At 46.4% G+C, this 12,017-nt stretch overlaps 1 protein-coding gene across 1 annotated transcript in view; it reads right to left on the reverse strand.

The window, feature by feature from the left end:
• LOC147634120 (fanconi anemia group D2 protein) overlaps positions 1 to 12,017 on the reverse strand; it is a 111,980-nt gene that overhangs the window by 54,960 nt on the left and 45,003 nt on the right. The window contains 5 exon segments of the mRNA XM_086805234.1: positions 4,278 to 4,358; positions 4,481 to 4,532; positions 4,621 to 4,702; positions 4,781 to 4,878; positions 5,248 to 5,390. Coding sequence (XP_086661360.1) covers positions 4,278 to 4,358; positions 4,481 to 4,532; positions 4,621 to 4,702; positions 4,781 to 4,878; positions 5,248 to 5,390 — 456 coding nt within the window.

Raw genomic sequence — 12,017 nt, forward strand, 5'->3', positions numbered from 1 at the left:
GAGTTTTTAGACTAGATGATACGGCGTTGTTCCTTGAGGCTTCACATGCTTGTTTATGTGCTTTTCGGACAGCGTTGGAGGCCGTTTGTTTGGCAGCAAGAGCTACTATGAATTGGCATAAATAAGTTGGTTTTTGGATCAGTGATTCTCCTCTTGTAGATTGGGGTACAGATGTTGGTTTTACTTGGATTGAGAGAGGATGCTCTGCCAGATACCTTCGTTGTCAGGTGGGCGCCCCTGCACAACAGTTTGCTCCAGTGCTCACACCAAGGCTTGATGAAAATGCACACACCAGGGCCAGAGTTGCTTGGGAAACCATTATCAAGCCTACGCAGGAAGGGGGATTGAATATCATTGACGCTGAGGTGCAATGTAAAACTGTGTTGTAAGCTTGTTGTTAGGGGCTTTCTTCCACGCACTGAGCCGTGGAAGGACTTTCACATGCAACAAATCACGAAGTGTGTCCCTATTCGCGGAGGTGACTCGGCTCTCAACTCACGCTTTATTTTTTCAGATGCAGTTCACCGCTCCCGATCGTCCCCCTTCGATAGGTCCCTCATACGGGCCTCGGACTGCCTGAGGAGTTTTTTGGTACACCTCCCCCCGCGTTCAGCGGAGAAAGCTAACCGGAAGCCCATTCTGTGGAATAATTTGATATTAGATGTGCATGGTAGGCCTCTTGGGACACCTATGCATATTCTTTGGGCTGGCTGGGAGACCCTATGCCCCACAGTGCTGGCTTGGAAGAGGCTTCAGAGACTCACAGAGGTGCAGAGATTGGATTTCACACAGCATTTGAGAGGCTCTAGCCAGAGGATTGCACAGACTGATGCAGCCATTCCCAACCACTGGATTATTGGATCTTTTTTGGAAGGTCGTCATCATTCGTGGTTTGGGGTTTTTTCTGGGACAAGTGTTCCTCTTCAGGTTATGGGTCTCTCCTTGCCTAGGGTGGATGATGTACCAGCCTTTATTTTTGTACCAGCAAATGGATGGCAGCTGGAGAGATGTGATCTGCAGGACCTTATTGAGGGCCCCCAGATTCGTCCAGTCAGAGTTGTTGGCAGGTTAGGGAAGTACGTCTTTGTTGACCCACCCCCCCCCCCCCCAAGGGATGATCACAAAGAGTGTTGGCCTTTGGTTGTATGGTGGCTGCCCTATCAGACATTTGCATTGGGACCCCAGTGAGTGGGAATGGAAGGATGCTTGTAACCCTTTGAAAAGCATGCCTTTTTTTAGTTATACTGTGCGGAATGCCAGACATCTTATCTTGGGACACATTCAAAGTGTCCCTAGTCTTAGACCCCATTGGGAGTCTTACGGCATTTCGATTGACATTCAGACGGTATTTCAGGGGAGATTGTGGCATTCGTATAGAAAGCCACAGATTTCCTTCTTTATCTGGGTTTCCCTTCATGGTGGTTTGGCCACCAATCACTGGAGGTCTGTTTACTGGTGCTTGCCCAGCATGCCCTAGATGTGCAGGAGTTTCGGAGTCAGTTTACCATTGTTTATGGGAATGCAAGGAAGCACAGATGGTTTGGTCTGCGATTGCACACCTCTTTGGTAGGATTAAGAGGGATGCTATCATTTCTTTTGGTTCTATCATTTGGTTGACACAGTCTCGGCCTCAGCTGAGATTCGAGGGGACTGACAGGAGCTTGGCCATTATGGTTAGGCAAGGAGTTGCTCGGCAGTGTTGTCTTCAGGATTTGCCACTTTCACACTTTGTCCCTCCGGCACGAAGGTTAGACAGCTCTTGGGAGATTATTGCTAGCATCTCAGCCTGGAATATCTCGAAGGCTAGATGCACTGAGGCCATTGAGGGTACTCCCGTTGTTGTTTCTCAGTGTCTTTGCAGGATTTGGAGTGATATTATTCACACCATTATCGCTACCTGGGCCAAAATCCAGGGATCTTCGAGGGCTGTAGAGAGGAAGTGCGGCCAATTTATGAGAGAGTGGGACATTGGTATCTTTTTCACATCCTCTCATTCGGGACCCTATTGGCAGCACAGGGTTCTGATTGGTTGAGATCTCCACCTTGCTTGGTGTGAAATCTCAATTTTGTAAATTTTTTCATACTTAATAGAAGTCTCCTTTCACGAAAAGAAAGAAGGGGGAAAAAAAAAGGACAAGTATCTTTAGTGGTATCTACCCCAGGTGCAGATCGTCAGTTGACGATGGTAAACATGCTTTTTGGGGCTGCCCAGCAATGAGAGTAACCTGGTCAAAGTTTTGTAAAGGGATTGAGAAGAGCTTGGGCATTCAAACATTCTGGGGGGACTGGATTTTGGGTAAATGGTCTCCCAGTGATTGGGTTGCTATTTAACATCATCAAAGCTTGTATTCTATGGGAAATCTGGTCTAACAGGAATGCCATTGTTTTTATGAAGGTCTCATGTATTGGTTTGCAAGAGTCAGACTTGATGCATAAGTGTGTGTGCATGTGTTGGTCTGTATGCAATGTGAATAAGCTGAGATGTACTAAGCTGGATGTGGTGTTACTAAATCTGCAGAGGAACATCATCTGACTCCTGCCCTGGTTTTAGTGAAGCTTCAACCATACTGGGAGTGAACTCCTAATGCTGATTTGTATGTTGCAGGTGAGGTGTTGGGAAGGGAAGAAGAGACTCCCTAAATTCGGCCTTAGAACTCGGAGGTGGTATCATAAAGAAAAGCAAGTTGATGATACTTTGTTGCCTTTATAGAGAACCTAGTGGGAACCAGACCCACCGTAAAGATATGGTCCAAGAAGGGGGGAATGTTGGAAAAGCAATCCCCTAGAGGCTGCACTATTGAAGCAATGATGGAGGCATGTATCTTGCTGGGCTATCAGATATCTTGGGAGCATTCTTGTTTTTTGATGGAGGAGGAGAGATGGGATTTTCTTTGTAAAATTTTAAATGAAGACAATAGTGATTTGTAGAGGTCTGTAGGGAAGTTTAGGTTCTACTTTGTTGTACTTCAATACTTTTGGACATCTTCCAAGTTTATATATATATGTAATTATTATTGGTCCCCAAAAAAAAAAAAGTGTGGTATAGACCCAGCCTCCATAACAAATTCGGTATGATGGGCTACTCAAGCCATTTGGCAGCCCACCCTCCTCCACATGGAGGGACTGTCCTATCAAGGCCCCTTCCTCCTTCCATATATAAGGGGGAGGGGTAGAGGAAAGAAGTACGCTTTCCCTCCTTGGGCTTTCATTCCCTTGGGCTCCACTACCCTGCTCCACCAGGCTACCACTCAGCCCACCGTCCTGCTGAGCCTGGCTGTGCTGCCCAGCAGAGCCAGCTGCTGCCAGAACCACTCTGTGCAGCCCGGCGGTTGTGCCACCTTGCAGAACCATTTGCCGCCCATGCCACTCAGTTCTGCCCTGCGTCACGTGTCCAGCCAGCAGCACCACCTACAAAACCACTTTTCTCCACCTCCTGCATCACCAGTATACCACTCCTTGCTCAGTACTACTCTCTCTACACATTGAGGAGTTTCCCCATTTCATTCCAGTGTTCGGAGACAGACCCAGGGAAAACGCATTTGCCAAAAAGGAAGGCCCAGGAGCTCAGATATTGGGTCTTAGGCTGCTAAAGGTTACTAGAATCAGGACTCTTTGGGTGTGTTCCAGATATTGGGCCAGGGTTAAGCCCCATAGAGGTTGGCATTTGTATTTGTTATTTTCAACTTTGTTGTATTTGGAACTCTGGTGACCAGGAAAGGTGTCCTCTTGCTTGTACTTTGACAGACTCCTTGGATAATAAGATATCTGATATCTTTACAGTTTATGTTGTGACTGGAATGGAATTTAACTGGTTCCTGTTTAACCATGTTGTCTCGAAGATTAAGTGTCTCCAAGACCCACGGGCCTAGTTACATTAAGTAATCAAGCATGTGAAGCCAGTGAAAGAGGCTCACCATAACTTAAGTTCCAAAGCCTAGAAAGATTTAGGTTAAGATGAGGCCTTTCATCAATTCATGAACGTTCACCATCCTCTTTGCTGATTTCACATATTAATGATTAAGTGTCTCCAAGACCCACGGACCTACATTAAGTAATTAAGCATGTGAAGCCAGTGAAAGAGGCTCACCATAACTTAGTTGCAAAGCCTAGAAAGATTTAGGTTAACATAAGGCCTCTCATCAATTCATAAACGTGCACCACCCTCCTTGCTGATTTCACACGTTTCAGGGTTCCCCCAGTCAGGATAACATAGCAATCACCTCATTCTACCCACAGAATCAGATACATATTGACTGGAATGGAATACAGAGGTAGACCTGATGTTTTGGAAGGTACAAAGGGCATCCCAAAAGAGCATCAATATTTCCAAGAGATCCTTGATTGGTTGCCCGCTCAACCTGTCACAAAAAAAATTTCTAATAGAAGCAGCTCAAGAATACCAGTACAGTTTGTATACTAAAATTAGTAAATTTTGTTGCAAAAAAATCATTTGATACATCTTGCAAGAAGTTTCCCTTACAGCAGCCAATAGGCGGAAGCTCGAGGGAAGAAACATCAATGCTTGAGAAGAGCTGAAAGGTCAGCAACCAAGTGCTTAGAGGGGACTTGGATCTAGAGTATATCTAAAGAAAGCTATAGCAATGCAGCAGCATGGATTACCTCACATCATCGGATGTCAATAAAGCCTGAATATTAAGTAAAATGGGAGACACTTCCCCATCCAAATTCATCCATACACCACCTGTAGTCCCACAGCTCTAAGCCTAAATGAGAGAACCATGTAGCCAGTATAGAATTTGCCTAACACGTTGATGTGTACCTTCCAAGCATTCAGTCTCTCGGAGATCGACTGGGATGTTGCCGGCATCCAGGTCCGCAAGGAATAAAGCTTCAAACTCAATTGTCTGCTTTGAGATCCTAAGATGTTAAGAAAGGTTTCAGCAACCTTACCTTAAGGCAACTGCAGATTTGCAAATATACCTACAACCTAAGCTCTGCAGAAATGCATAATAACTACTGAAAAGCTTTAATCAAATGATTTGGACTTGTTTTCTAGTCTAAATGCATGGGTGCACGTGCATGCATGCATGCAAGTGTGGATGAGTGCGTGAATGAGCATGCGTGTGCGCAATCATGGGCACCTGTGGGTGCGCATGTGTATGAGTGGAAAATATGACATTCTAGAGGCTCTGACTAAAGCATACGGTGAAGGCTTTACATCACCAGTTGCTTGCCTTCTATTTTCATGAAAAAAAGGAGACATTTGGAAAAAGTTCAGCAAATTACCATTCCACAATTGAGGCATCAAGAGACACTGTTTCGCATAAGAGAGCAAGCTCATCATAGAAAAAGCCTCTAGCCGTAGATGATGTCTTGCATACTTCCATGATCATTTGCAGTAACGCAAAAGTCTCCTCAAAGCTTGCTTTCTTTTTGTATAAACAAGACCCAACAGCAAGTTAGTTACAGAATCCAAAGCATAGTTATCCAGAGAGCATACAGGAAAAACCAAAAACCTCCCATCTCAATAAGCAAAACTTAAAAACTGCAGATTGGACGCAAATGAGTTCTAATAAATATTTCTTTATCAGCCACCATTATAAAAGGTTGGCTTTATTTGGGCGTCATTTACCCTTCCTTTTTTGCTCAGACAAGCGTACACAGGATAAGATGGGTAGATTGCTTGGTCACATGGGTTGGTCATATACAATGGCTTATCGAGATGGCAAGGATCAGATGCTCTCACACACTGGAACTCTAAAGGGGGAGCGAGCACACTGGACTTCTTGATGGGATCTCCTTCATTGATACCTGATGTGGTTTCACGATTTCCAATAGGCCCATTGGCATAGCGGTCGATCATGCATACCTGAGTTTCACACTAGTAGGTAGATCCCCGAGAGATGGGCCAGCCACTCATCTACCTAGGTACCCGAGATATCAGTTTACACGTGAGACAGTTGGGGTTTACCGAGATGCAGTATCTAATGGCTTGTTCGCTTTAGACCCACATAGCCCTCTGGACGAGATCACGAGAGGATTGGCAGGTGTACTACATGCATCCACCTCATATGCATTTCCCTGCACTATGATCCCTTCCACCCACCCCCACAACACTGCCCCACAAAACAGTTGGTATGATGATGAGTGTCGTGAGACACAAGCACAGCTACAACGTGAGATTGCCATTGGGACTCACACGCATAGACAGGCTAGGATGATCTTTCCGCACCTTGTGCAGAATGCGGAGGAAGAAACGAGCCTATCTGGCTAAGCTAGACTCTTCCTGGGGAAGGACAGCAAGAGGGCATGGAAGATGTTTCAGGAGAGACAGCCTGGTACTCCGATTACTGCACCTGAGGCATGGCATACTTATGCTAGAGAGCTATATGATGCCCCCACCCCCCCTCCACTGGGAGCTAGACTGGCTAGCTGCACCTTTTTTACTATGCGGATGGTGCTAGATGCGATAGACAGGTTACAGAATGGAAAGGCACAGGATCATGATGGGCTAGTTTGAGAGCACTTCTCATATGCACGAGACACTTTGGCTCCGCTCATCGTACATGTGTTTAATCGTGCCATTTGTGAGGATTTCCCGACAAGCTGGACAGAGAACATCATTGTACCACTCTTTAAGAGTGGGGACCCCATGGTACCAGGCAACTATAGGACGATCATGATTGGTCATTACTTGGCCAAACTACATGGCTCTATATTGGAGTCGGAGCTGAGCCAATGGACAGAGAGGCATGGTCATCGAGCACATGGACAAGCTGGCTTCAGGAGAGGATGTACTACCTTGGATCACATACTGACACTTCAGGCACTTATTGAAGAGAGCAAGGCACAGAAGAGAAGGATATATTGCTGCTTTGTGGACTTCCGCAAAGCCTTCCATACCGTACCACGTGCCAGGCTTATGCACAGATTGCATGACATTGAGGTACCCGAGGATATGCAGTGGGGGATACATGCTTTGTACGAGTCTGTGATGACAGGCACAGTCCAAGCTCGAGGCGGACTATCTGATAGGGTGATCAGCACGATAGGGGTGAAGCAGGGATGCCCGCTATCGCCCACCCTCTTTGGACTGTACATTGATGCGATCTTTGATTATGTAGACAGATTGGGAGGCCCACGGCCATGCCTGGCAGGGGTGTTGATACCCATCTTGTTATATGCTGATGATATTGTTCTAATCTCAAACTCTCCGGAGGGATTACAGAGGCACCTGGATGCATTACAGGCTTTCTGTGCGGAGACAGTCAACCTTGGGAAAACCAAGGTTATGGTGTTTAACACCACAGAGGCATGGGTGACGAGATCAGAGCCTCAGTTCACTTTCCGAGGGGAGCCGGTAAAGTACATCAGGTCATGTCTACTTGGGAGTTACTTTCACAGGACCGCGTTTCTCCCAAAAGGAGGCAGCAACAGCTCGATTAGCTCGAGGGCATGCAGCCTTGGGGGCACTTGAGAGCCAGTGTGCGCGCACACAGTTTCAAGAGCCACGAACCAAATTGTGGCTATTTGATACGCTTGTCACACGGACCCTCCTGTACGGAGCTCCAATTTGGGTACCCAGTATACATCACAAATCTCAGAGAGGGACAGATGAGGGATGGAGGCAAATGGACAGACCACTGATTAAGATGATTACCCGCATGACTCGGAGCAAATCAGCAATACCACATGAGATTGTAAGGCCTGAGTTCGGTGCCCCACCAGTAGTAACCGAGGCCCTATTCCATGTAGTTACCTTCTTACAGCAACTATAGATGGGCAGAGAGAGAGGGCATACAACATCAGGGTAGGCAGGGTTCAGGAGAGGTTTCTCCACTCTTGACCATATCTTGACACTCAGAGCTATTATTGAGGAGGGTAGAATATATGGCAGGAGGATTTATTGTTGCTTTGTGGATTTCCGCAAAGCTTTTGACACAGAACCGAGAGCCAGACTGATGCGCAGACTACACGAGATGGGAGTGCCCACAGAGCTGATTTGGGGATAATGCCTTTATACAAGACAGTTGTGGGGCAGGTACGTACTACTCAGGGTATATCTGAGATGGTTCACTCCACTATTGGGGTGAAACAAGGCTGCCCCCTTTCTCCCACCTTATTTGGGATGTACGTGGATGAGATTTCGGACTATGTAGAACAGGAGGGTGACAAAGGAGCACAGCTAGCAGGGACATGGATTCCGTTGTTATTGTATGCTGATGATATTGTGCTGATCTCAGATTCTCCAGAGGGGATGCAGCGTCATTTGGATGCATTGCACACGTTTGCACAGGACAGTGGGATTGTCTGTTAACCTTGGTAAAACCAAGGTGATGGTGTTTAACACCACAGCACAGTGGGTTAGGAGGTCAGTACCCACCTTTACATATGGTCAGGAGACAGTGGAGTATACAGATGCATATACTTACCTTGGTGTGGTTTTTAGTGGCCCACTATTTTCCTTGAGGAGAGCAGCGGAGACCAGATTGACCAGAGCTTATGTAGCATTGGGGAGACTAGAGAGGATGTGTTCGCAGGTTCAGTTTCAGGAACCTCGAACAAAGCTCTAGCTCTTTGACACTTTGGTCACTTCAGCCATGCTGTATGGAGTGGAGATATGGGGACCCTCAGTGGATCACCACAGCCGAGCTGGTAGCACTAATGGATGGAGACGTATGGAGAGGCTCTTGGTTTCTATGATTTCCCGGATGATTAGGGCCAAGGCCTCTGTACCACATGATATTATCCGTGCAGAGATGGCTGCCCCCCCATTGGTAGTAGAGGCACTCGCTCGCTCAGTCTCCTTTATACATAGCACTTGGGCTCTACCTAGAGACAGATATGCTCGCTCAGCCTTGGAGTCTTCACGACAGTTGGCATCACAGGGAGACAGATCATGTTGGTATGCACAGATGACAGCTTGGTTCTAGCTGCATGGCTTTAGTATGGACAAGCTACCTCCATTTCAGTACTCCCTGGATGCACCCTCCCTCTCTCTCACACAGGCAGAGATTACCAGACTTATCAGGCACAGGACTTGATTCAGCTGGACACTAGGAGGACATGGATACAGTCGACACACGAGCTTGGTATACGAAGATGGCTTTCTATAGAGATCATCTTCTCCAGCTCACGCAGGATGGGTTTGTGATTAGACCCAGCTACATGGATACTCATCTTTCTCATGGGGTACGGTGTGCTATTGGTCAGATGCGCACATCCTCACAGCAGCTAGAGATTGAGACTGGCAGATTCAGAGGAGTACCAACTGAGGCCAAGATTTGTCAGCTGTGGCAGATGGAGCCAGAGACACGGTTACATTACATATGTCACTGTCCAGTATATTATGAGATACGAGGCCGTTTTCACTGCCTGTTTAGAGAGGGTTTCGGACCACTTTCTAGAGTCATGAGATACCAGGATCAGAGATGCCTCGGATTATACTTGCTGGAGCTTCGTAGACATAGAGAGGGTCTCTTGAGAGGGACGCGATCAGAGAGGGAGACACACCTACAGAGGCAGATTACAAACTTCTTTCGACCAGAGATTGAGCAGTCAGGCCAGCAGGCATTGCAGCTAGCCCCAGAGTATAGCCGCACTAGAGGTACACTGATTGATCGGGCTATAGAGCTGGGGCGGTCCAGGCGCCCCAAGATGAGAGGCCCATCTCGACACCGGCGGAGACTACAACAGAGGATCGGGACCATACTAGCACGGCATGGGAGACGTCCAGTCAGAGTACTCACCATGGAGGACATTGAGGATATCCGCCATCGACCGATGAGAGACATCTTTGGATAGTGATGTGTATGATGCTTCCTTTGTTGCTAGAGTTTTCCTCCCAGATGTTATCCATTAGGAGCTCCTAGTACCGTACTTTTCGTCATAGTTGTTTCAGTTTCAATTAGTTGTTTTTAGCTTTTCTTACACAGACATTGTTATTGCTGGAGTTTTCCTCCCAGATGTTATCCATTAGGAGCTCCTAGTACCGTACTTTTCCTCATAGTTGTTTCAGTTTCAATTAGTTGTTTTTAGCTTTTCTTACACAGACATTGTATCAGATCCACCAATTGTTGTAACCTTTTTGGTCTCATAGGTCATTTTGGCCTTCTGAAGACGTTAATATATCATTTCATTTCATTCTCTCTCTCTCTCTCTCTCTCTCTCTCTCTCTCTCTCTCTCTCTCTCTCTCTCTCTCTCTCTCTCTCAAACCATGTTTCAAAGGTAAATTCAGTTAACTCACAACATTTTGTTAAAGAAGTCATATCAGCGGTCAAAGAAAAGGAACGAATGGAAAGTAACAAAAAGGTAATCAGAGTCGGTGGTCTTCCTCAAGGCTGGGATAGGGCAGACATAGCTCCAGAGCTTCGAGAAGACTACATATTAGATACAGATGTACTTACAGCACAACTGAGCAAAGTAGTCCCCTTCGTGGACTTAGGAGACCCTATCTCTATTATAGTAAAGGGTACAGAGGCAAAAGTCTCCTATATGGACAACAATGAGAAAATAGCAGTGATGAAGCAAACAAGGTCTCTCCAAGGGACAAAGGTATGGATAGCTGATGAACTCACCCCGCTACAACTTAAGAACAGATCGGCAGAGCTGAATAAAGTTAAAGAAGCAAGAAAGAATGGCAAATGGGCAATATACAGAGGAGGACAAGCAATCATTAAAGAATTCCGTACCCCACCCCCCTCAAGAGCAAATCCATCCATGAATGAAATATAGCTATTTTTATTTTGGACCTCAATTTCGAACTAGATGCAATAGAACCCATTGTAATTTAAACTCTTAAGAGTCTTAAGAGTTCATTTTGAGTTATTTTTTTTCAATTTTATGCCTCTTTGGCATCGATACCCAGAGTGGAATGTAAATGGATGTACCTGATATGTCCCATAGGTCGGATTCGGCCTCCCGTGGACGTTAATATAACTCTCTCTCTAACTCTCTCTCACACGGGCAGAGATTACCAGACTTATCAGGCAGGACTTGATTTAGCTGGACACTAGGAGGACATGGATACAGCCGACACACGAGCTTGGTACGAAGATGGCTTTCTATAGGGATCATCTTCTCCAGCTCACGCAGGATGGGTTTGTGATTAGACCCAGCTACATGGATACTCATCTTTCTCATGGGGTACGGTGTGTTATTGGTCAGATGCGCACATCCTCACACCAGCTAGAGATTGAGACTGGCAGATTCAGAGGAGTACCGGCTGAGGCCAAGATTTGTCAGCTATGCCAGATGGAGCCAGAGACAGAGTTACATTACATATGTCACTGTCCAGTATACTATGAGATACGAGGCCGTTTTCACTGCCTGTTTAGAGAGGGTTTCGGACCACTTTCTAGAGTCATGAGATACCAGGATCAGAGATGCCTCGGATTATACTTGCTGGAGCTTCGTAGACATAGAGAGGGTCTCTTGAGAGGGACGCGATCAGAGAGGGAGACACACCTACAGAGGCAGATTACAAACTTCTTTCGACCAGAGATTGAGCAGTCAGGCCAGCAGGCATTGCAGCTAGCCCCAGAGTATAGCCGCACTAGAGGTACACTGATTGATCGGGCTATAGAGCTGGGGCGGTCCAGGCGCCCCAAGATGAGAGGCCCATCTCGACACCGGCGGAGACTACAACAGAGGATCGGGACCATACTAGCACGGCATGGGAGACGTCCAGTCAGAGTACTCACCATGGAGGACATTGAGGATATCCGCCATCGACCGATGAGAGACATCTTTGGATAGTGATGTGTATGATGCTTCCTTTGTTGCTAGAGTTTTCCTCCCAGATGTTATCCATTAGGAGCTCCTAGTACCGTACTTTTCCTCACAGTTATTTCAGTTTCAGTTAGTTGTTTTTAGCTTTTCTTACACAGACATTGTATCAGATCCACCAATTGTTGTAACCTTTCTGGTCTCATAGGTCATTTTGGCCTTTTGAAGACGTTAATATATCATTTCATTTCATTTCTTTCAGGAGCTTATTGGAGACCCACCCACCCATCATACAGCCACCACGCACTATTTTTCACTTTACTGAGGA

Source organism: Cibotium barometz, chromosome 11 (assembly GCF_041138505.1).
Source record: "Cibotium barometz isolate CiBa-2024 chromosome 11, ASM4113850v1, whole genome shotgun sequence".
NCBI classification, from domain to species: Eukaryota; Viridiplantae; Streptophyta; class Polypodiopsida; order Cyatheales; family Cibotiaceae; genus Cibotium; species Cibotium barometz.